Genomic DNA, 24,249 nt, shown 5'->3' on the forward strand with positions numbered 1-24,249 from the left:
GAAGTGGCCTGCTTTCTCCCCCCCACCCCCCCCCCCCCATCAGTCCTGTGTATGGGCAAGCTCTAGCCCCATTCTGCAGATGAGGAAGGAAGGAGGGAGTGATGCCAGAGTGAGAAATTTGGGGGAGAGGGAGGGAAAGAGCGAGAGAAAGGAGGGAGGGAATGGGACAGAGAGAGAGTCTTGGAGGTGGGAACCAGACCCAGTCTGCCCAAAGCATCGCCGCCGCCTCCTCTCTGTGTGTGCCCTCGCCAGCATTCCTCCCTGCCGTGGGCATTGGGGACACACTCCCAGAGGGCAGAGGCCAGGCGGTGGGTGTGGGTTCCAGAGTTGCATCCCCTGTAGGCATCAGATCTGACAGCAACACATGCACCTCCAGCTGGTTGGTCCCCACGCCACTGTTTGAGAGCAGAAGTGATGGTAAATATTTAATTGTGCTTCCACCATAACTTTCTGCCAGAGCTCTCAATATGCTTTATAAATGCAAATGAGTGCTCTTTTCCTCTCCAGGGAGATGTAAACCTCCTCAAATCACTTTTATTCAGCCCCCACCAGAATGTAATGCCATAATCAGGAGCGTTCTGTGCCAGAAAAGAAACTGCCCTTAATCATATCGAGTGGATGGTTTATGGTTTTGTGGTCTTCTGTCTCCACGGCAGGCAGGATGCAGAGAAATGGATTCCTCTTGCTGCAACTTCTGTCCAGTAGGGTGGATGGAAGACATTATTTAGAAATAGTTTCAATTATAGCCATGGAGCAGGCGACTATGAATATAATGAAGTCTTAGATTATATTAATGGGACTAACAGAACAAAGTAGTCCTTGGAAGGTTTAGGAATGAAGGCTAATTCTTATTTTTATTCTGGACTCTATTTCCTTTGCTGCCTGCATCCTCTGCCTGTCCATCGCTACTTCAACTTGATCCTGAACTTAAGGTGGGGTGATGCATTATTCTGGGGGCTGCTGAAGCTTCTTGGCTTTATGAGGAAGGCCCCCACCCTTACCCCAGGGCCACAGTAGAGGCCCTGGAAACCCAGATCTGCCTGGTAGGTGGCATGCTGAGGTTTGAAGCTATGACGTCAGGATGGGAGGCTGTGTGACCTTGTAGAAAGCACTGCTCCTTTCTGTGCCCTGGTCCCCAACTCTGTCAAATGGGTTCACTGGCCCCTGCTTCAGGGCCACCTGGCGGAAGCATTTTAATCACAGAGATAGATTTCTCCAGAGCCTCATGCAGTGTCTTCTGAGAAGTGTATTATGTAAATTTGGTGTGTCATTATGCTCATTATTAGCGCTGTGAGTGGAGATGAGGGGGAGAGGGAGGGTTGCTTCTGGAAGGGACCGGCCTCCCCAGCTGTCAGAAGAATCGAATCCGAGGAGAAAACAAACTTGAGAAGTCTGTGCCAGTGCTTACTTCCTGCAGATAAACACGGTATGACTCTCAGTGCAAACCCCAGCTCAGACGGGCAAGAAAATACAGCTTGCTTTCTCTACCTCATCCCCTCGATTTGCTCTTTGGGCCCCCATTCCCCTGGGGTAGCAAAAGTGTAACTTGGGTTATAGGAAGGCTGTCTGGTGCCAAGTTGTAGAGGAAGCTTCCTCGCTGGCTCTGTTAGCTCCTGTCCACCCTCGCTGGCTCTGTTAGCTCCTGTCCACTCTGGCACACATTGAGATACCCCACACCCTATGTGACCCTTGCTTATAGCCCATGCAGGTCACCACTGGGTGGTTCCTGGTCCCCATCATTAGTACCGATGGGACCTACAGCTTCTTCTGCTCTGTCCAAGCCATGTCAGCCTGGGGGGTAACCCACTGCTGCGTCCTACACTGGAATGAATGCTGAATGTCCAAGCCCTGTGACCTCCACACACTCCCACCATCCCTTCTCTGGGGTGGGACACCAGGAGACAAGAGCATGGGGAACTCGTTTTCTCAACCAACACAGCCCCTTACTTATCACTTCGATTTTCATTCCTTCTACCTGCCAGTAGGGGGGTTTCTTCCCAAACCATTGGTTTATGCCAGGAGTCCCGTTTCTTAAGGGATCCACCATTTTATAACTGTGCATTCTGCATTCATATCTCCCATCTTCTCCTGAAGCAGTGAACACAGAACGGCTGTTCACATGGGGGATAGAAGTGTTCAGGAAAAAAAAGGAAACCAAGGAGGGGAAAGCCAAAACACCTGATGTTTATTTCTCCCTCCTCTGTCTTTTGAGCACCTTTGCCCTGTGCCTGTTCCTTTGATACATGCCCTGGGAAATCCACATGGGTAGGACACTTCCGCCAGCCTAGGCAGCACCGTGATGTGAATTTAAGAAGGTGCCCCTCTGGAACAACTGGATGTGCACATGACAGAAACACTTGATTCAACCTTCCACCTTATGCAAAAATTAACTCCATAGATCACAGACCTAGGTAGGAGAGAAAAATCCTTGTGACCTTGGGTTAGGCAAAGCTTTCTCAGTGTGACACCAGACCATAAAAGAAAAGCTTGATGAACTGGATTTCATAAAAATTTAGAACTTCTGTTTTTTGAAACAGATTGGTAACAGAAAGAGCATACATGCTGCAGTGTGGGAGAAAATATTTACAGAACATTTATCTGCTAGAGGACTTGCATCCAGAATATATAAAGAACTCTCCAAATTCAATAATAAGAAATTTAAAAATTATAAAATATTGAACACACTTCACTAAGATATGCTGATGCAAATAAACATGTGAAAGGATTTTTCAACATCATTCATCATGAAGGAAATGAAAATTAAAACCACAGTGAGCTACTGCTACATACTTGTGAAAATGGCCCAAATTAGAAATGACCCACCATGCCAAGTTGGTGAGAATGTGGAGGAACTGGAATGCTCATGCACTGTCATATATAGCCCCAAACTGGAAACAACAGGTGAATGGGTAGGCAAACTGAATGTGACCATTACAGTGGAATATTACTCAGCAATAAAAAGGGATGAACTGTTGAGGTACACAACATGATCAGTCTTTTTAAAACAGGTTTTATTTATTTTTGAGAGAGAGAGAGATAGACAGAGCAGGGGAGGGGCAGAGAGAGAGGAAGATAGAATCCCATGCAGGCTCCACACTGTCCGTATAGAGCCTCATGTGTTTCTAGAACTCACGGACTGTGAGATTATGACCTGACCCAAAAATCAAGAGCCAGATGCTCAACCGACTGAGCCACCCAGGTGCCCCTACAACATGATCAGTCTAAAATAGTTATGCTAAGTGAAAGAAGCCAGATAAAAAAATAGTACATGCTATATGATTCCATTTACATAAAATTCTAGAGCATGCCAGTTAACTAATCTATAAAAAGCAAAGTCAGTCATTGCCTAGGGGTAGGCAATGGGTGGGGCAGGGACAGAGGGAAGGAGGGTTTACAATGGGACAAGGACACTTCTGGAATGATGGGTATGTTTATTATCTCGATTGTGGTGATGGTATCCTGTGTAAATATAGGTCAAAATTTATCAAATTGTATCCCTTAACTAAGTGTACTTTATCGTACGTCATTTCTACCTCCATAAAACTTTTCAAAAAAATCCAAAGGGGCTTTTGGCTTTGCTGATCAGGAGCTTATGAGCAGTTTTTGGTTCCAAAAGTTTTGCTTTTGGGAGCAGTTTCCATTGAGAAGTGGGGGCTGACGGCGGTCAATAATGGACTAAGAGGAAAAAAAAGAGAAAGGTGCCTTGTTCTCAGGACATTTTACTGCTATCTGCCAGAAAACGGTTCTCATAATAGTAAGTCTGTGGTCACTCTGTGCCTGGTGATCTTGGTGTGTGCACCGTAGCTACTGCGATGGCTCCTAGGAGCCCACAGCTCGAGTCTGGGTGTCTCTTTTCCTTACCAGCCACAGGGATCGATGACCAGGGAGCAGGCCGCAGGGATCTGACAGGTACATTCATGTGAGCGCCTAGTAGAGTCTTAGAGAAGGGGGTAACATGTATCTGGGCCCAGAGTCAAAGAGACCTACAGGGAGGCTGAGTCTTGGGAGAATGCTTGGGGGGCAGGGGTGTTTATCAGAAATCATTGAAGGGTGTCAACTTAGATGCCTGAAAGGGAGGCAGAGCAGAGTGGGGGGGAGGAGGTAGAGAAATGGGTGCAGACAGATGAGGTTGGAGATGCAACCCAGTGGGGAGGAAGAGGAAAGAAAGACATGGCTCAGAAAGGCCAAGAAGGAAGTAAATTTGGCTACTGAGTTGGCGTGGCCCTAGAAGAGCCCATGGACTATACGGTGAGAAGAAGCCATGTCTGGGAGTAAAGCAGCGGGTGGACAAATGACTTGATCCTGCACAGGTGGCTTTCAGTCTTTCAGGGAGAGACGGATGAATGTAGCATCAGGACACCTGAGGTCTGAGCTGTGGTATCCTGACAGACTTCTTCCCTTCTCTGAGCCTTAGGCTTCACAGAGGGACCCAAGGCTCCGAACATTAACATTTACGGTTATAAGTAACTTCATGAACATAAGGGCCACTGCCTAGCAATCCTTCTGACTCATCAGATTTTCTCTTTTGACCCACAGAAACCTTAATGGACACCAGAACGGCTACCGCAGAACTGGGCTGGACAGCCAATCCCACATCAGGGGTGAGTGTCAACCATCCATCCTTCAGTCCTGCTGGGCAGTCTAGGGCCTATGGGATGACTGGGCGAAGAGAGCCTGCCTACAGCAGAACCTTTGTGGGGGGAATATAGGTATGAATGGCTGTGTCTCCTGCCCATCCACAAAGAGGCAGCACTGAGGATCGTAGGCCTGAGCTGCTCCCTGGTGAGGTGATCAGACCATCTCCTGACACAGTCCTTCAGGGAGCTGGCTCTTAGGTAACTAGAGCTGTGCCTGTGTGGGAACAGGGGCAGTGGCTGCCAAGAGCTGGGCACTCAGGCCAGTGGCGCTGGGGTAGATCAGAGATCTGTGATGCCCACAGGGCTGCCGAGAGACAAGGCCATGAGGAACTAGAAGTCAGAAGGGCTGAAGCTCTCTTTCAGCTGGAGCTTGCCTTTGAGAGATGTTCTGGACTCATTTGTTCAGTGTTCGTGTCCTTGGCCAGACACTGTAGCTACAAGAACGGAACAGTTCTGAGGACCTCATGGCCTCCCATGGGTGCGGGGACCCCCAGGTTCATGAATAGGCTGAAGTACATGTCTTCTTTGTGGCAGTGGAGAAATCAACAGGCAGGTGTGGCCCAGAACTTGGGATGAGGCACCTGGCAGGGACACAGAAGCCTTTGGAGAGAGGGTGCATGCTAGTTGGGGTTTGCAGAGTGACTAGGAGTTTAATAGGTTGGAGAGTCTGCAAAAATATTCCAAATAAGAGGAATAGTTGACTGGAGGCATGGGGCCATAAAAGACATGAGAGAGGAGAGTCTGTATTTCTGGAACACAGCAGGGTGTGGACAGTGCTGAGATGGGGTTGGGGTGTGGGTTGGAGCTGGGTATGGTGGCAGAGGACTATGCCTGCCATGGTGGCAGAGGACTATGCCTGCCATGCTGAGGGAGCATTATGGATTTTATCCTGTAGGTAATGGACAGATCCTGGGCAGGAGAATCACATGGCTTCACTTGCTGAAGAGTTGAGAGAAAGCACATATTAGGCTCTTCCAGCTGTGTTGGGTGGGTGGGAAGAGTGGGATGAAAATGCGATACTTAGAGGGCAGTTGGAGCAAAGCAAAGGAAGAAGCATTGGCAGCATTGGCAATGGATGGACTGCAGGGGAAGGGAGGGGGAGACGGAGGAGGGGAGATGACGTTCAGAAGCCTGGCACGGGTGACTGATCACTGAGGGAGAGGGCTGGGGAGTGAGTGGGCTCTTCATCCCAGCAGGGGGGCCAAGTCATTGGGAGAGGAGGCGGCCCACACCTCCTGTGTCCTTCCCTGCCTTTGGTGGCCTCTACCCCAGGGCCTCTGTACACCCTGTGGTGCATATCACGACCAGGCCTTTCACCCACTTTTACTGTCGGGACAGTTCAAAATGGGCCACTCAGGTCCCAGTGGCTGTGCATCTTCCCCAGCTCTCACTGTTCCCCCTCCAGCCCCAACACTTGGAGAAACACACCCCCTGGGAACAGGCATCCCATGCCTTGGAGCAGGAAAGCAAGGATTAGGATGGGTTGGTGTTCTCCAAAGCAGAGCCCAGAGCAGGGCCAGTCCTGCCCACAGTGACCAAGTCCCAGTCCTGCTGGGAGCATTGTGGGCAACTAGGGAAACTCCCCTACTTCTATGAGGGACTTATGTAAAGCATGTGAGGCAGCAACTCTTCATGTTGCTGGATATTAAGAACCTGCCACTCTTTTACAAATTATGTTATTGTTTGAAGGCCTGTGTTTTCACAAGGTATCAATATGATTTATGGTTAATTTTCCCCTTGATTTTTGTACGCACCACCTGTGTTCTTGAAGCTTCTGCTCTCCTTTCCCAAGGAGGATTGTCCTTTAGGAAAACACTCAAAGTCAAGTGATGCCCTTTAGAGACAGCAGCTGCCGGGCCGCTCTGTGCTTGCCCTCCCACTGATGAGCAGCCACGGCTCAGCTGCCTCCCTCCACGCCCTTCTCTCAAGAACTTACCCCCAGGTATCTCTGCTCTTGGTGCCCTGAGCAGCCTCAGAGCCCACCTGGTTTGTAGTGAGTGGTAGGAGGGTCAGGCTGACCCTCAGCCTCGGTCCTGAGGGAAGAGCAAGGACCATTCTTCCATCCCAAACCTCTTCCCCTCTCCCTCTGTTCTCATCTGGGACAGTTGTGGCTCCCAAGTGTGTGTCCCCAGACCATTCTCCATTGGATGCTCATGGGCATGGCAGCCTAAGCCTGGCCCGAGCAGAATTCGGCCCCTCCCCTACCAAACATGTGGGCTCCATTTTAGTACACTGTAAAGACCAGACACTGGAGCGATCCTTTACCGTCTCCAGGCCCAACCAAATGGGCACCCTTGCTGCACCCTTGACGACACTGGGTTCCCATCACAGATCCTCTGAGGGCCAGGGAGTTTTCCTCAAAAACAGTTTTCCCACTTGCAGATTTTGCATCTTTATGTGTTAGTGTGGGATTAATTTTTATCTCTCTAATTCTAGCTCCCCTTTGGCCATACCCTCACCTCCAAGGTAGCTGGGATTCTGCCTATTTGTTCACCAATGGAAACTGGCACCTAATTCACTGCCTGACTCAGCTACTTGCTGAAAGTTTCTGACCTGGGCAGGTGGGTGGATGACATGGTGCCATTCTTGGAGATGGGGGAGCAGGAGGAGCAGCATGCTTGGGCAGGAAGAGGTGGAGTTCAGCATTGGACCTGTTGAGTTTGAAGGGCACCCATGGAAACAGGCTCTGCCAGCATTTGACTCAGGGCAGTGGAATCAGAAGGCAGGCAGCCTCACTGGGAGGGGAGCCTGGGACGTGGCCACAGTGTCCCAGGGAGAAGAGGTGAAGCTTTGGATGGGTAATCGGCATCGGAATGTCAAATATAGAAAGAGGAACCTAGAAAGGAGACTGAGAAGGTATGTCTCAAGCGGCAGTAGAAAAATAAGAGGTCCTTTCACAGGAGCCAAGAATGTGTCAAGGAGAAAGAGGGGACAAAAGTGGCAAATGGTGCTGGGGGCTGGATGGGCTCAGTTACAAGGACCCACTTGGTGACCCGTGTGGAGGGTTTCACAGGGCCCAGGTGTAGAAGCCAGAAAGCCAGAGTCAAAGGTCAGTGGGAGGTGAGACAATGGAGACAGCACTTTGTGAAGAGGTGGAAAGACCAAACATGGGGACAGAAAGAATGGGGCTGTGGGCACATTGGCTCTTCAGGAGAAGAGGTCCTGTTGAAATGGCAGGACAGAGATAAGGTGGCTACAGGGAGATGCGGGCACTCAGGCTTTGTGACAGAAGCCATAAAAAGGAAAATTATTTTCAACGTTCTATCTTCTCACTGAGGTTGGAGACCAGGTTCAGGCCCCAAGGATGGGGGAGTCTTAGTCAGCAAGTTTTGGGGGGGGGGTGGAGAAGGTCTGAAGGTACTGTGTTGGAGAGGTGGAGAGAGGCTGGTGTGTATAGAAGGAATGTGGCCTAGTTGTGGCCACAGGGCATGCATCCGTGGCTCCCTGGTCTGCAGACCCCTTCAGTGGTCTGACCTCACAGGAAGACGTGTGCTGGTGGATCGTCCTGAGGTGTGCGTGTGCAAGTACGGTGGGCCTGGAGGGGTAAGGGGCTGAGCACATTGGTGAGAGGAGGTTGGCATCTTGTATCATGGCATCTACTCAGCAGGAAGAAGTGGGATGCCAGGAGGGATTGACCACTGTGACAAAGTGCAGGGGGCCAGGTGGAGGTCTCAGTGAGACTGGAGGAGGACCGCAGGCTGTGGCCTGGAGTCAGGGCTTGGATATAAGACATGCGGGGAGCTTCTGGGTGGTAAAGAGGTCCAGGGAGGGAGCTGAGGTCAGGCATTTGAGAAGCCAGAGTGCTGGGTGGGTGACCGCATCTTCCTGGGACCCACGGGGGGATGAGATGCTCCCCACCCCCATTCCCAAAAGGGAGCAGAGGCCTCAGATCTTCTCTGCAGTCCGGATGCCATGCACACATGCCTAAAATGGAGAAGGGTGGGCTGGCGTTGTTCTGGTAGCCTGGGGGTCCCCAGGGAACTGACAGAAGAAGCCTAATTCTGCCAGGGGGCCCAACTGGCATTGTAATGAACCCTACCCACAGTGCACGGACTGTGAGGTGGCTCCCCGGAGAGAGGCCATGGGACTCTTCCTTTTATGGGGCTCACTGGGTGTCTTCACTGCTGTGCTTGAGAACTGCCAGTTGTGGGAAGGCATTGGACCGCCCACCCACACGTAGCCCACAGATTGTTTTCAGTTCTATTGCTGGAAAGTGAATCATAATATTCCATGTCAAACACAGAAAGTATTTGTGCCCAAATGAAAACTGTTGCTTTATGATCTAATTGCAGCTTTAATTCAAAACCTTTAGATTTAACCTGAATAGAGGCCACCTGGTGAGTAGAGGGAGAAAGTAGCATTTATCCAGTAACAAATGTCAGGGAGGAGCTTAGCTGCCCACCAAAGGGCATCCCGAGGACCCTCACCGGTGGCACCTGTGACCTTGGGCTGGCTTCATTTATCTCTCCCAAACCTTTGCTTCCAACTCTGCTATAAAATGTCCCCTGATCTTCGCATTTCAGGGCCTCTGGGCAGTAGGGGGGTTCAGGGAGGCTCCATGGCAGACACTCAGTAAGTGGTGGACTCTGTGGCTACATGGTCCCTCTCAGCAACCTGCCTCTGGTTTCTGGATGCTTCCTGGCCTTCCTTACTCTTTTCCTCCCCTCTCCCTTCCTGCAGAACTCTGTGCCCCTCACCCGTCAGCTCTGTGCTCACCCCCCTGGGGGGGCCTCCTGGGCCCTCCTCTCCACCAGGGCTCACTAGGTGCTCTCTTCCTGAAGCCCAGATGGCTTGGTGCTGACTTCTAACACACTGTCCATTGCTCTGTGAGTTAACCAGATGTTGGTGTGTGGTCTCCCTATTGACCAGAGGATGTTGCAGCTTTATCTCTGTATTCCTGGTGCCCAGCACCAGCCAGACAGGAGACAGGTGCCGGTAAATGTTTGTAGACCAAATAAGTGAGGAAGGTCCAGAGCATTCTTGATACTTCTTGCATCTCTAACCCAGGGTTCTGAAGTAGGAGGTGTTCAGTTTTGGTTTACTGCAGCCCAATAAAATGTTTGTTTTAGGCCTCTCAACACCCAGTTGATTGTCAATATCTTTTTAAAGAACTGACTTAGTGATGCAAATGGTGCCAGCCTCTCCTGAAATAAGCCTGATAAAGGAGACCTGGACACCTACCTACTGGAAGGTGCCACTTGCTTTTCAGGTGCTGGCTGTGATGGGTTAGAAAACAAGCCAAGGTCCCTCTGATAAGCGTATTCCACCTGCTTCTTGGAAATTCAGCCCCAGAGCTCTTTCACTTTCCAATTGTTTCACCAGGGCTCCCTGGCTCTGTGCAGCTGGCTGCCCATGGGCTCTGCGTGTGTAGGTTACTGTGTCTGTGGGCCGTACCGCCTAAGTGTAAACATCTACCTGGGTTATCTGCAAAGGGCATTCCCTGGGCTTCCAGTCTCTAAGTGTAAACATCTACCTGATTTATCTGCAAAGAATGCTCGCTGGGCTTCCAGACTCCAGCTCCGTCTGCGCTGCCCTTGGGAACCACCTTCCTGGCCTGTGATGTACTCTGTTCACTACTTCAGTATTGGCAGATCTTTATCATGGGAAGGGGAATTTGGTGGAGGCAAGATGGAAAAGGACTCCAGCGCCAAGCCTGATGAGCCTTGAGGATGAGCAAGCTGGGTGTGTGTGTGCCTGTGCTCCATGCATGTGTATGTGTGTAAGTGTATATATGTGTGTCCATGTTCATATGTGTACGTATGTATATGTGTGTCTGTGCATGTATACGTGTGCATCTGTATATACGTGTGTATATGAATGTCTGTATGTATATGTATGTGTGTATATGTATGACTATTCATGTCTATGTGTATATATATGTGTCCATATATATGTATATGTGTATATATATGGTCATGGTCACTTGTATATGTGTCTCTGTGGTCATCTGTGCAAATATGTGTATATATATTTGCATATATGTGCTTGCGTGTGTGTGTGTGTGTGTGTGTGTGTGTGTGAAGTTAAATGAGTTTATTTCATTTCATGCCCCTGTAGGCAGTTCCTAGAGTTCTGGAAATATCTTTTTTTTTTTTTAATATTTTTATTTATTTCTAGGAGAGAGAGAGAGACAGCGTGAGCAGGGGAGGGTTAGAGAGAGGGGGAGATACAGACTCCGAAACAGGCTCCAGGTTCTGAGCTGGCAGTCAGCACAGAGCCCGACGCGGGCCTCGAACCCACGAACCGCAAGATCATGACCTAAGCGAAAGTCGGACGCTTAACCGACTAAGCCACCCAGGCGCCCCAAGTTCTGGAAATATCTTAAATGATGGGAGGGTTGGACTTAGTGGCTCCCAGAGGAGGCCACTGTGAAGGGGGCACCACACATTTGAATGGCTGTGTCTGATAAACTGACTCACCAGCTCCCAACACCAGATGTGTGTCCATGAGAACAGCCACACATGGGCCTTACCACCACTACTTACCGTCCACATGTGGACCTTCCTGGACACTTGGCAGTCCCTGCCTACCTCCCTGCTTGCTGTCTGTCTGTCAGTCCTCCAGGCACCCCTGTCAGCTGCCGTTATCATGGGAATAAGGAAAGCATGGTCAGGAGAGAAATTCACTCTGATAATACTCCATTCATTCCAAGAGCATGCAAAACCAGTTGAAATGTATCTGTCTGATGGATGAGAAGTTGCAGAGGAGCCCTGGAGGCACCAGGCCTTGGCATCAAATAAACTGGTTCCCATTCAGCTCTGCAGCTCCCTGGCTGTGTAGTCTTGGGCTGGGCATCTAGACTCTCTCAGCCCCAGTGTCCCCCTCTCCTTGTTGGGGCAAGGATGTCACCCTCTCCATATATGAAACAAGTCAGTAGGACGTTTTCCTCTGTAAACATTCAAGAAGTGTTAGCATAGTACTAGCCCTTCAGAGGGCTGGATTTTCTTTTTTCTTTATTTGATGACTCAATCATGTTAATGAAGACAGAAAAGCCTGAGCTAAATTAGGCAAATCCAAGAGAAATTTAGCTCTGGGCAAAATGAATTTATGAATGGAGCTTTATGGCATTTGCATTTCAGGCCATGCGAGGGGGCAGGCCTGCAAAGGGGGTTGGGATTGGTCATCCTTTCTCAGACTGGTACCACCACCTGGGACTTGGGAGCTTTTGGCCTGCTCGCTGATTGCTGTAAGCCACACTTTTGTATCAGTCGGGTTCTCTGGTGGCCAATGACAGAAAAGCCCAACTCAGTCTTNCACTTAACCGACTGAGCCACCAGGGTGCCTCAAGCCCAACTCGGTGTTAAAGCAAGTGCCCTGGCTCATATAATTGAATGGTATAGGGGCTGATGTGGCTTCACGGGGGGGAGGGGTTGCTCCAGAGGCTAAGGATCTCTCTCTCTTTCTTTCTCCACCTCTGCGCATTCTCTTTCCCCATCTGCTTTCGCCTCTCTCTACTCTCATGGTGCTGGCTCCGTGCTGGGCCTCCTCTTGGTCCCAAGAAGTCCAGCTCCTACAACTTCGTTCATTCATATCCCCTGGGGAAGAGTACACCCGTCTTCATGGTTCTCCCAGGAAAAACTTTGGAATTAGCTCTGAATGGGCCTGAGTGGCTTGGCTCGAATCCCATGCCCGCCTTAACTAGTCTTGCAGCCAGCAAAGGCCACAGATCCTCCCAAATTCTGTGCTGTACCTCTGTGTTGTGCTGAGCCTACCAGAACCCAGGGATGAAGGGAGAGAGGGAGTAATTCCCCAGAAGGAATTGGGATAGAGGTACCAGAAAGTTGAATAGTTGCTAGGTAGGGAAAAATTAAATCTCATAGTGGATCACAGGCTCAGAGTGCGTTATAGCAGTGCACACGTGATTCTGCAACAGCACCGTTTTACAGATGAGGAAACTAAGGCACTGAATCAGCTGTGAAATTACTCCCAGTCACATGGCTAGAAAGAGCCAATGCTCACATCCCACCACCCACAGGCTGCTCTCCTGCTGACAACCATCCTGTACCATCTTTCCCAATGAAACTCTGCCCACCTTGGTCTCTTCAGAGGGCGGCCCCAGAAGGAACTCCCAGGTCACATTGTGGTGGGTTCCTCGAACTCAGACTCGGCACGTAAAAGGTTTTCTCTTACAGCAGGAGAGAGACAGAGACGGGTGGTATCCTTTCCCTAAGCTGTTACCAGGAATGAATATTGCTTTCTCCACCTAGGGAGAGGCCCTGCCTCCCAGGGAGGAGGCCTCTGACCTCCCTGCTCCCTCCCTCCTTTTCTCCCCTCCCCCCACCCCCTCAGGTAAACCGCTGAGAAAAGTCAGAACTCCCCACCCTGGGCCTCCCACCCACTCTTTATCTTTTTCTCTCGCTACCAAAAGGCCTGTAATTAGGAAACATTAGCAGGCTCCAAACAGCTTTCATACCTGAAACATCCTCTGTAATTGCACTCAGCAGTGCTCTTCCCTGGCTATTAATGTCACTTTTATGAAGCAATGAGGAACAAAACACCCCGAGGCACTTAAAACATTTTTTTATATAATATGCGTCTTTTAGGAATGGAAGTTTAAAATCACCTGCCTGACAGAGACAGTGATAGACAAAGGCCCAAGAGCCACGGAGGTGGGGCCCTGGAGAGAGGAAGAGAGTCCATGAGGTGCTGGGGGCCCCCAGGCTACTCTGGGAAGAGTGTGACAGCCAGGGGATGCTGGGCTGAAGACCGTGGGTCCCCACGGGAGGAGAGGTGGGCCAGATGAGCAGCAAGGGCACCGTTCTGCCTCGCTTCATCGTCTGTGCTTGCTCTCTCACAGGGCTTTTATAGGAGAGCTTCGTGGGCTTCTGTGGGCCTTTAACAGAGAGGGGAAGTGAATGTTACAGGTGACCAGTGTCACTGAGTAGAATGGTAATTAATATATTCGTTGCAGAAAGAAATGGAGTATGACTGCGTATACATGGGGTGGGGGTAAGGTAGGGGCAGAGCCGGGAGAGAGATTGGAAAGAGGCTTCTTTAGCTTACTGGATTCAAGGACTTTGGGAGTTTGTGATGGGTCACCAGAACCTTACTGCCTGGCAGATTTATCTTCTTGCTCTTGGAAGGAGCTCACAGCCCCATTCTTCAGCACAGCAGGAGATGTTTCTGTCTGCAGACTCTGAGAAGGAGCCCCAGAGGTCACCAAGTCCCCCTTCCCCTTTGTGGAGGCAGGCTTAACCTTTGTTTGCTGGGACAGTTGGGTGTTTTTCCTCTTCTCTAAAACCTTCCCCAGAAAGGCAGTGGCCCCCACCATATCCCTTGTTCCAGTGCTCAAAGTCTTCTGCCACTGATGTGTGAGCCTGAGGACCAAATGCCTGATGGTGGCTCTCCTTAAATTGCTCTCAGGCCTATGGAAGGAAACGGGCACCAGGACAGAGCTGAGGTGGGTCATCAGGGACTCACTGCCCTGAGGGAGCCTGAATTCAGGGCTCCCTCACATTGGCCACCTTGGTGAAGAAAAGAAATTGGGGAAGCAAAACTTTAGAAGAAGAAAGGTGAGACAGAGTTCAGAAGCCTAGGAAAGATGAATTGGGAGCAAATGGAAGAAGAAGGGAGGGTCAGGGTGGGCAGACTCAAGTGTGGACCCTGAGTCTGGGTCTGAAGGGACGAGCCTGGCCTCTGTGGGAACCAGGCAGCCCTCTAATGACGACTTTGGCCTCGCCTCCCCTGACAGCTAAAAACATTGGAATTTTGGCCCAAACCCTGGTGTATAATAGTCTCCCGTTATCCACAGTTTTACTTCCATGGTTTTAGTTACAGCCAACGGTGGTCTGGAAGCAGATGATCCTCCTGATGTAGCGTTGGGAGGTCAGTAGTAGCCTAACGCTTGTCACGGTGCCTGCGTCCTGCATCTCACTCCGTCTCATCACGTGGACATTTTATCATCTCCCATCACCACAGCCAGGGTGAGCGCAGTTCAGTAGGCTCTGTCGAGAGAGAGATCACACTCACGTAAGTTTTATTACAGTAGGTTATTATAATAGCTCTATTTTATTATCAGTTCTTTTTATGCTAACAACATTTATAAATTTATAATTTATAATTTAACATTTATAATTTATATTTAATTTATAAATTAAACCTTTTCCTTGGTCTGTATGCATAGGAGAAAACAATATAGGGTTCGGAACTATTCGCAGTTTCAGTCCCCCACTGAGAGTAGTGGATATATGCCCCCCGTGGGTAATGGGGACTGCTGTATTTCTGGAAGTATAAAGGAGCAGGCCCAGCATTTGGAATCTGATGTCCTGGTCTTATTTCCATTTTCTTTCAAGTTCTTTAATTGTTTTGAGCCCATTTTCTGCCCCATCACATGGGTAATGTGACATTTTATTTATACAGGGGATGGCAGGATTAAATAGTGTTTACCTTCTTTGTAAACTCTGAAGCTCAGTCAATACCACTTGCCCTGACTAGTACTAGTAGTTGCAGTGACTCTTTTTTGAAGGACTTAACTTGCATGGAATTAATTGGAGTCGGGGGGCAGGGTGCTGAGATACAAGAGCAGCATTCTAGCATTTCTGTTAAGTCATGGCTTATGCATGAATGCCATCAGAGGGTGCACCTTGTTATTAATTACAATGCTATTATTAAGAATAGTGATAACCACTGTTACTGCTAGTCACCCATAATTAAGTACCAGCTGCATACCAGGCACTGAAAATTACTTTGTATGACTTCACTGCATTTTCACCAGGACCCTTGCAAGCCAGGTGGTAGTTCTCCCATTTGACAGAGCGGACATTGAGGCTGTAGGCAGTTATCTAGAGTCAAAGGACTGCTTAGGGGTTTCGCTAAGACTGATCCAAGGGCAGTCTGGTTACAAAGCTTATTCTTTGTTTGTTTGTTTATGTATTTATTTTGAGAGAGAGAGAATCCCAAGCAGGCTCCACGATGTCATCGGGGAGCCTGACATGGGGGCTCCATCTCACAAACTGTGAGATCATGACCTAAGCTGACATCAAGGGTCAGATGCTCAACTGACTGAGCCACCAGGCACCTCCACAAAGCTTAGCTTACTCTTGTACCTCTGCTCCTTAAGACATGTGAGGAAGGGATCTCAGAGTCATTTATCATTGAGAAACTGGAGAATAGGGGTGAGGAAGGGCAAAAGTTTCCTTGTTTTCTTCAAAGGGAAAGGGCAGGTATGCTAGTGAGTAGTTCACATTTTAAGCACCCCTTGAATTTTTTTAAATGTTTATTTATTTTTGAGTGAGAGAGATCGCCAGTGGTGGAGGTGCAGAAAGAAAGAGGGACAGGGGATCCAAAGTGGGCTCTGCGCTGATAGCAGCCAGATGTGGGGCTCAAACTAACTAAACATGAGATCATGATCTGAGCTGAAGTCAGATGCTCAACCTACTGAGCCACCCAGGCCTCCCCCTGCCATGAATTCTTTTCTAAAGCAGGCTATGTGGGAAGAGGTGGAGTAGACACTTTGTGATGTGTGGGTCTTGGGGGCAGGGAGCAGTGGGTCCAGGAGGACCTGGAGGGGACCAGGTAAGGGCTGGCAGGGATCCAGAGGAGGGCACAGGTTGTCTCTGGGGATAGCTGGCTCCAGGCGGGGATGGAGGACCCTGGGAGTCAGCTTCCACCCCCAGGTCTTGGCGAGTGTTCAGGAAGTGAGGACTGGACTCGTAGGAAGGGAGACACGTGAGGGGATGGGCCCCAGTGGGTTGCTTTGTCTCATCCAGCGTCCTTACTGGCACTTCAGTAGAAGCAACCCCACTCCCCTTGAGGTGCTATTCTGCCACTCTCGTGGCGGGCAGTTCTAGTCATGGCACATCCTCCCCTCTGAGGACACTGTCCCACTCACCACTCTGGTGGTGATAGGCATGTCCGACACGCTCCCCAGTGTCACAAAGGACAGCCAACCTGAAAGATGTTGGAGTCAAGACTTGCAGATGGAGAACTCTGCTGTCAACTGACATGGTTGACGGTACCGGGCTGTATTTGCATTCACGTGTGAACAGTTCATTATGCAGCAAACAAGCCCCAGGGTGACCCAGGTGGGTAGCGCCTCAGGTGGTGAGGACTTGCGTGTGGCTGGTCACATATTCATGGGGACTGACCACAGGATGCAGAGTCAGGAGAGGCCAGACTAAGCTGGTGGTATCTGGACTAACCTAGGTCACAGGTGATGGTGGCCGCACTGTGTGCTGTGCTGGCCTGAGCACATCTGCCACAATGGGCTCGTTCTGGGAGCTGAGTTTTAAAAGAAATACGGGAAAATCTGGAGCATGCCTAGTAGAAGGTGTGACCAGAATGTTTGTGGACCTGGGAAACCTCAGCCCAAAGACAATCTGTAGCAAAGTCCGCGAGGCAAAGGAGTGAGATCAGAGTCCTCCCCAGGCTTCCCAGAGCCATACTCTAGCAGCCTCGGTCCCAGGGAAAAACTCCCCTGAAGTGGGTCCCACACAGTGACCACATTCTCACAACTGGGAGGGAGTAGGCAGGTTGGAGGCAGTGTGTTCTCTTTCCAGGCTCAATTTGACTTTATTGCACCCTGAGAATGGGAATTCTCCCCCACTCTGAAAATGGAATAAAGCCAAGAACTTTAGGAAGGCCTGCCTCTTCCTCCCCCCATGGCTTGCTCTCCCGTTTCTGGGATGGCTCCAGCTGGCCATAGCCAGCCTGGCCCTCATGCGGTCAAACCTCTGTGGACTTATGCAGTGAGGAGCCCATTCCCCCAGCCTCTAGCCCAGGGTGGTGACCCGGCTCCAGCCCGGCCTCCGCTGTGTGTTCTGAGCCGAGATGGCTCCGAGCTGCAGGAAAAGTCATCGGTTTCTCCCAGTGGTAACTCTCCTTCTCAGCAGTGGAACCCAGATCTGGGCAGAGCAGGATTAGGCAGCTGGGGCCTGGGGCCCTGCAGCTCCCGCCCCTGCCTTGTTCGACAAGGCCTTGTTGGACAGCAGCGAGGACCACATTCAATCGACAGCTTAAGATAATCACATGTGTGAGGCACTGGGATAATGACAGCTGAATACCCTGCCACGGTTGCCATAGTGACCAGCCAAGCACTGGTTCCCTCCTTTTTTTTTTTTCTTTCTTGTTTTCTGGGCCTCGTTGTTATAGGGCTGACTGGTGGGGTGGGGGCTGAGTTTGGGAAATGGGAAAGAGGAGGAAAGGGGGAGGGGAGCCCCTAGAGGGGCAGCCCATTATACTCTCTTTAAATACCCCAGCTGGAGGTGTTTTAAATCCCAACAGAGACAGAGAGAAACAGTGTCTTAATCCCTAGCTCCCTGTGAATTATTGAAAGGGATCTTGTCAGAAGGATGAATTTGTCACTGTTGCAGTGTCAACAGCAGCAGCAGCAGCTGTCATAATGGCTGAGGACCCCACTCCAGGCAGAGCTTGGTACGAAATGCTGCTGCCTGGTGGAAGTTCCAGTAGCCTGGGGGCTGTGGACAAGGAGCCCCCTCCCGAGGCACAAGCCTGCAGTGTTTCTCCTGGCATGCTGGCAGAGACTGGGGTGTTAAATGTGCCAGGATGCAAAGAGATGCATGCCATCTGGACCTTGGGCCCAGCCAGCCTCGCTCTCTGTTGGTGTGGTTCCCACAGCCCATAGCCATGGGATCTCTGAGCAGTGAGAGGTACTCACACTGGCTGAGGGAGTGCAGAGCCAACCAGTGCACATGAAACAGTTGGTGGGTAGGCATACCCAAGGCAGGGCACACAGGCCTCACCCGGGCCACAGCCGGCACGCCCAGCCACATACGGGCACATATATACACATCTGCACATGTGCACGTGCCGAAGATGATGCACAGGTAGAAAAAACCAGACAGACAGGGAAGAGTCCTAGATAATACACACCACAGAAGGAGAACCAGGACTTTAAGGAAAAATAACAGAACTGTGCTCAGAGAGAGGCTCAGCATGTGTCCCTGGACGACTGATGTCCATAATAACTGAATTGCAGGGGTCTCTTACTCAGATTTAAGTGCTTTTCGTGAATTGTCATATTTCATCCTCACAGCCCTAACAGTAGGTACTGTTAGTGCCCCCGTGATAGAGGAGCAGCCGAGGCTAAGAGAGATGGAAAGACTTGACTGTGGTCGCACCGATGGGCTTGGCTGACTCCAGAGTCTGTGAAATTGAACTCTTGTGCTAAACTAGGAGTCACCGTGACTTCTGGGGTCCAGTGTTGGGCAGGGTGACAGCAGTGCTTCTTAATTCCAGCCCTTTTTTGGTAAGCACAGAAATATCCTTCCCAAGGACCCGGATGGTTCCACTTAAGGCCGGTTCTCCTGCTTCTGCCTCATTAATATTTCTTACACTTTCCGATCTAAGTTTTTAAATGACTTTTGTAGAGACCCTTAGAGCCTGCATTGGAAACAATGAGCATGTTTTCCATATTCTAATTATTTCCCTACCTAACTGGGTCCCTCTCCCAGCTCCCAGTGCTCTTCTGAATTGCAGAGAGTAAGTAAACCCTTGAGGGAATGTGTGGCTTTGTACTACTGCTGTATGAGACCCTTTCCAGGCAGTCCTTGCCTCAAGGCAGCCAGTACAGTTCTTTGGGACACTACATGGGGCCACGGTAATGAGTGGAGGGCTGAGTGGAGGGCCCTTCCAGTCGGCACAGCCCAGCACATCTGGGAGGTAAATTAAGCCTATTGGGAGGTAAACTGGTGCTCCCAGCCCTCAGGGGGGCCATTGAGTAAATAGCTACTGTGGTTGGTTGGTGTACTAAATGGTAGATCCCTCAGGGCTTGTAGGAATTTATGCCCCATCGACCACATTTTACATTTTAATTAGCCCTCTAGCTTGTCTAATATCCCAGCTCTTTTCAGGCCTAGTCTACTGTCTCCACAGGAGCCGCATCCTTGGGGCCCAGGCTCATGGGTGGCAGCTCCAGCCCAGTGCAAGCGGTCTGCTGCCCCAAAGAATCGATGGCCTCCTGTGGGCTCTGTGAAGTTGTGTGCTGTTTGGGTCTCAGTGGGCTTCCTATGCAGAAGGCAGCCATCTCTAACTGGGGTCCGAAAGTGGGTCTTTGGGTTTCCTCTGACTGGCAGTGACAGGTGAGTTCCATGTGGTTCTATGGGGCATGATGGCAACAACTGTTTGTAAAGTGACAGGTTCCCTCAAACAGCAGTTCGTGTCCCAGTACAGACTGATGACTGGGACCAAAGCCTATGTGTGATGTCAAATTTCATCTCCTTGTGGTTTGAGCTGGTAGCTGATTGCGCTTCAGGGACTGATTGCCTGGTTGAGAGAAGGGAGTCCATACTGAAACCTGCCCAGAGGATTCTAGGAGGGGCAAGAAAGTGGGATGCTGACTGTATTGGGAGCCAGAGTTTGGCCCTTTAGTCTAGCATTCTGCTGACCAGAGGCGGGATTATTTATCCAAGACAGAGGAGACAATTCCCACACCCTGATGTGTCAGTCAGAGGTGGATCTTGAGGTTAACATAACAATGGCGATGCTGCTGATGATAGTAGAAATGATAATTGGTACTTAGTGAATGGAGAGTATTTGCAGGCATAATGCAAGATGAATTTCTTATGTGTTCTTTCAGTCTTTACGGCACCCACCAAGATAAATAGTCTTTGCATATGAGGAAACTAAAACTCAGAAAGTCATCTGTGGTCACAGAGCTGTAATGGGCGGGGGGTGGGCACCCTTTGGCCTCTGGCAACCTCTTCTGCCTCCCCTCCTCCCTTTTCCCCTTGCGCCATGCCATTTGGCAGCCACCCTGGCTTCCAGGCTTTCCTGGCAATGTGCTGGACACACTCCTCCAGAGAGAGTTCATTCCTCTTCTCTGAGCCTGAAATGCCCCTCTCCAGTGCAACCTCCAGGCTGGTGGCTTCTGTGTGTCATCTAGAGCTCTGTTAAAAGGGGACCTTCCCTGATGAACCCACTACCAGCTGTCACTCTGTCCCCCTACCTGTTTCTCAAGAATATTTGATACTGTCTGACTTTATATTATTCATTTGTTTGCTTGTTCATCCTCTGGTTTGCTCTATTAGAATATGAGGCCCATGGGGGGCAGGGACTTTGTCTCTGACTCACTGCCAGGCCGCCAAAACCCAGAACGCTGCTTGGGGATGTAGTAGATGCTCAATTCTTTATTTAAAAAGTGAGTTAAATGAGCTGGGCTTCATACAAATCAGAATAGCTGGGGTCTTTTTAGGCTAATAGAGGCCAAAAAGCCAACTTCGATCATATCTTTCTCCTAAAAAGCAGTGTCCAGAGGAAGTATCCTTCCTGGTGAGGCGCGAGGGAAACGGCTTAGTCAGGGCAGTTCTTAGGATGCAGCACTGTGGTAGCTGGTGGGCATTCAGGAGGGGCAGGGTCTACCCAGGCATGTCGCCACAGTCCAGAGAGCGGCCACCTCTCACAGATCATTCTAGAACTCCATGCCTGGAACTAGTCAGAGGCATATAGTGGAATCATCTCGCTTCTCTTAAGTTCATTTTATAGTGGCTCTTCATTTTTGAGCAAGAAATATTTCTTAGCTTGTTCATTCATCTGATTCATCAGATTTGGCTCCAAATGACTTTTGCCTATTTCTAAACTCCAGATCCACTCTTGGAGGAAAACTACTGTGTTAGAGTTTCTGATGGTTGTTTTGGAAGACAGTGTGGATGGACAGGTAGATAGAATTCATGGCAGTGGTTTTGAAGGGGAATAGCCTGTTTTGTACGTGTGTGCATGTGTGTGTGCACGGGCACACACACACACACACACACACACACACACACACAGCGAGGCTGCAGATAGTTAAAATGTACCCAGTATGCACTGTTCAAGTGTCATCAGGCATTGCTGGCCACTCCGGAGCACAGACCTGCAAGATTTGACTTCCAGAAAGCTGGTGTTACAAACCTAGATCTTGGACGAATCTAGTGGTGTCTTTCTCATATATCAAAGTCATGGTCTCAAAGCCTGAACAAGTACTTTCTAATGGATGTCATTGTTTTCTTTACTATGCTTATCCCAAGGACAGGTGGTCCATTTGCATTAATAATAGAGCCTTTTCAAAGGCTGTTAATATTCTCCTAGGTGTGCAAAGCTGCTTTGTTTCTTCTTTTCCTAGGGACAAGGTAGCCTGGTGTCACCTGCAGTAAGTCCCCAGCAAAGGACCAGGGGCTAAAGAGGCAGAGAAGTTAAGGAATAGAGCAGGGCCTTGTTCGTTCTCTCAGTCTTTCAGTATTTATTTATGTATTTGTGTATTTATTTATTTATAAATGTTTATTTTTGAGAGAGAGAGAGAGAGCGAGCACAAGCAAGGGGCAGAGAGAAAAGGAAACAGAGGACCTAAAGCAGGCTCTGTGGTGTCAGCACAGAACCTGATGCAGAGTTTGAACCCACAAAATGTGAGATCATGACCTGAACTGAAGTCAGACACTTAACTGTCTGGGCCACCAAGATACCCCTTTCCAGTATTTACTGGGAGCTAGGCGTTGGACCTATGAAGAGGCAACCCCAGGGGGAAGATGGATTTCTGTTTTAGAAAACTCACTGGGGCAGGGGAGTTAAAGAGAAATGACTGACTGGCAGAGTGACTAGGAAAGGGAGGGAGGTCAGTGGGAAAAGGGACAGGCCTCATGGATGAGCTGTGGAGGAGAAGGGAGATGTGGGTTTGGTGCCTAAACCCGGGATGGGGAACAGGAATGGAGAGGGCAGAGTCCAGAGAGCTTCCTGGACATCTGGAACAGGGACTGGCTGGTCGAGGTGCCACCCGGGCGCAGGAGGACCTCAGAGAGCATGGGTGAGCACCAGGTGTTCATCAGGACGTGTCTGGCAGACAGTTGGTGAAGAGTCTGGGCACTGCGGAGAGCTTGAGTTTGGCGATGTACGCTGTGGTGGTTGCCTTGTGTGGGGGCTACATCTCCCACGGTAAATAGTGAAAGAAGAAAGGAGCCTTGAGAAACCAGTGGATTTCACTGTTTCCAGACATTACTGAATAAAAACGCAGTTGTGTCATATCAGTGCTACAAAGCTAAATACGTGAAATTATTTTGCTTGTCGAAGTCAACTAATAAATTAGTCAAAACATAATTCCCTGTCCTCAAGGAGCTCACAGCCTGGTTGCAGAATCCAAAGTCATAAACAAAGCAATTAATAAATAGTTCAAAATCTTGTACTATGAAATGCTAAATTGTGTGGAATAAGCTCAGTCATGCTGTAAGCATTTGGAAAAATGGTAGCTGAATACAAGCTAGGAAGGCCTCCTCGAGGAAAGAATACCCAAGCCCCCTCACAGGAGGGAGCTACACAGAGAGCCTGGCTCTGCCCCCATCAGCTGCCTGCCTTCAGGCCAACTATTGAATGTGTCTGGGCTTCAGTGTGCCCGTTTGTCAACGAAAGGTTTTGATGAACATGATCTACAGTGGTTTCCGGCCAGATCTGTTATTCTCTGGCTCTGTGTCTTAGAAGAATTGAGATGGGATGAAGGTGGGGGAATGGTGTTTGGGCCGATCAGAGCATCCACAACAACATCAAAAGGCAGGGATGGGCTCTGTCTCAGTGTTCAGAGTGAGAGGACATGGCCCTGCTTTGAACCCTTGCCATCTCTTGCCTGGTCTGTTGTCATTACTTTCTTACAGACAGCAAGCCAGGGCATAAGTCCAGGCATTAAGTAATGCCAGCCCTAACTCACGGTCATGGGAATGCAAGAGAGAGGCCAAATAAAGGGAACATTGTTCTGGAAGAAATGGCAAATTATGGTGACAAAGTGGGTGTGTGTTGGACATGGAGGGCGCTTTTGGCCTGATACCTGGAAAATCAAGTGGTCCTTGAACAGGGTTCTGAGCCCAAGATTCTGATCCCATCTTAGGACCACCCTTGTGATTCTACGTAGGCTCCTGGCATCAGGGGTCGGGATTCCACTTCCTTGGGCACCTATTCCATCTCTAGATGCCATCTTTGCTTCGACTTAGACATCACTTGTTCATCCACAAGTCAACTTGGTCAAGCAGATACTAGTCACTTGAGATATAGGGATAAAGGAGTGAGAAGGGTATCCCTAGCTCAGTGCAATGAGCATGACTTTTGTGGAAGAAAGAGACCAAACCTGCACTGTTGGGGTGTAGAGGTGAGGCTGGATTAGATAACAAAGAGTTGTTTTTTTTTTTAACTGGATTGAAGTATTAGTTACATGTCATAAAATTTATTCATTTGAATTGTACAGTTCAATAATTTTTAGTAAGTTTACAGAATTGTGTAATTGTTTACAGAATTGTGTAATTATCACCAGAGTCCCATTTTAGAATATTTCCATCACCTCCAAAAAAGATTCTTCATGCCCATTTGCAGTTATTCCCCGTTCCCATCTCCAGTGACAGGGAAATATGGATACTAATAGTTTTCTATTTATAGATTTGCCTTATGGACAGTTCATGTATATGGAAGCATGCAACTTACAGTCTCTTGAGTCAAGTTTATTTCATTTAGCATAATGTTTTAGAGGTTTGTTGATGTTGTTGCATGTACCAGCACTTCATTCTTTCTTAGTTCTGAATAGTATTCTATAGTGTGGCCATACCACATTTTGTTTATGCGTTCACTAGTTGATGGACGTTAACAAAGGATCTTGGGTGTCATATTGGAGTGCAGTTGAGAGTTCCAAGAAGGGAACATTTAAGTCAGA

The 24,249-nt window shown here is 49.4% G+C and overlaps 1 protein-coding gene across 1 annotated transcript in view; it reads left to right on the forward strand.

Annotated features, from left to right (window-relative positions):
• The window catches only part of EPHB1 (EPH receptor B1), a 405,640-nt gene that overhangs the window by 110,792 nt on the left and 270,599 nt on the right, over positions 1-24,249 (forward strand). Inside the window, exon 2 of the mRNA XM_077752332.1 lies at positions 4,537-4,601. Coding sequence (XP_077608458.1) covers positions 4,537-4,601 — 65 coding nt within the window. The remainder of the gene's footprint in view (positions 1-4,536; positions 4,602-24,249) is intronic.

The sequence above is a fragment of the Crocuta crocuta genome, unplaced genomic scaffold (genome assembly GCF_008692635.1).
Source record: "Crocuta crocuta isolate KB4526 unplaced genomic scaffold, BGI_CrCroc_1.0 scaffold580, whole genome shotgun sequence".
In the NCBI taxonomy this organism is placed as follows: Eukaryota; Metazoa; Chordata; class Mammalia; order Carnivora; family Hyaenidae; genus Crocuta; species Crocuta crocuta.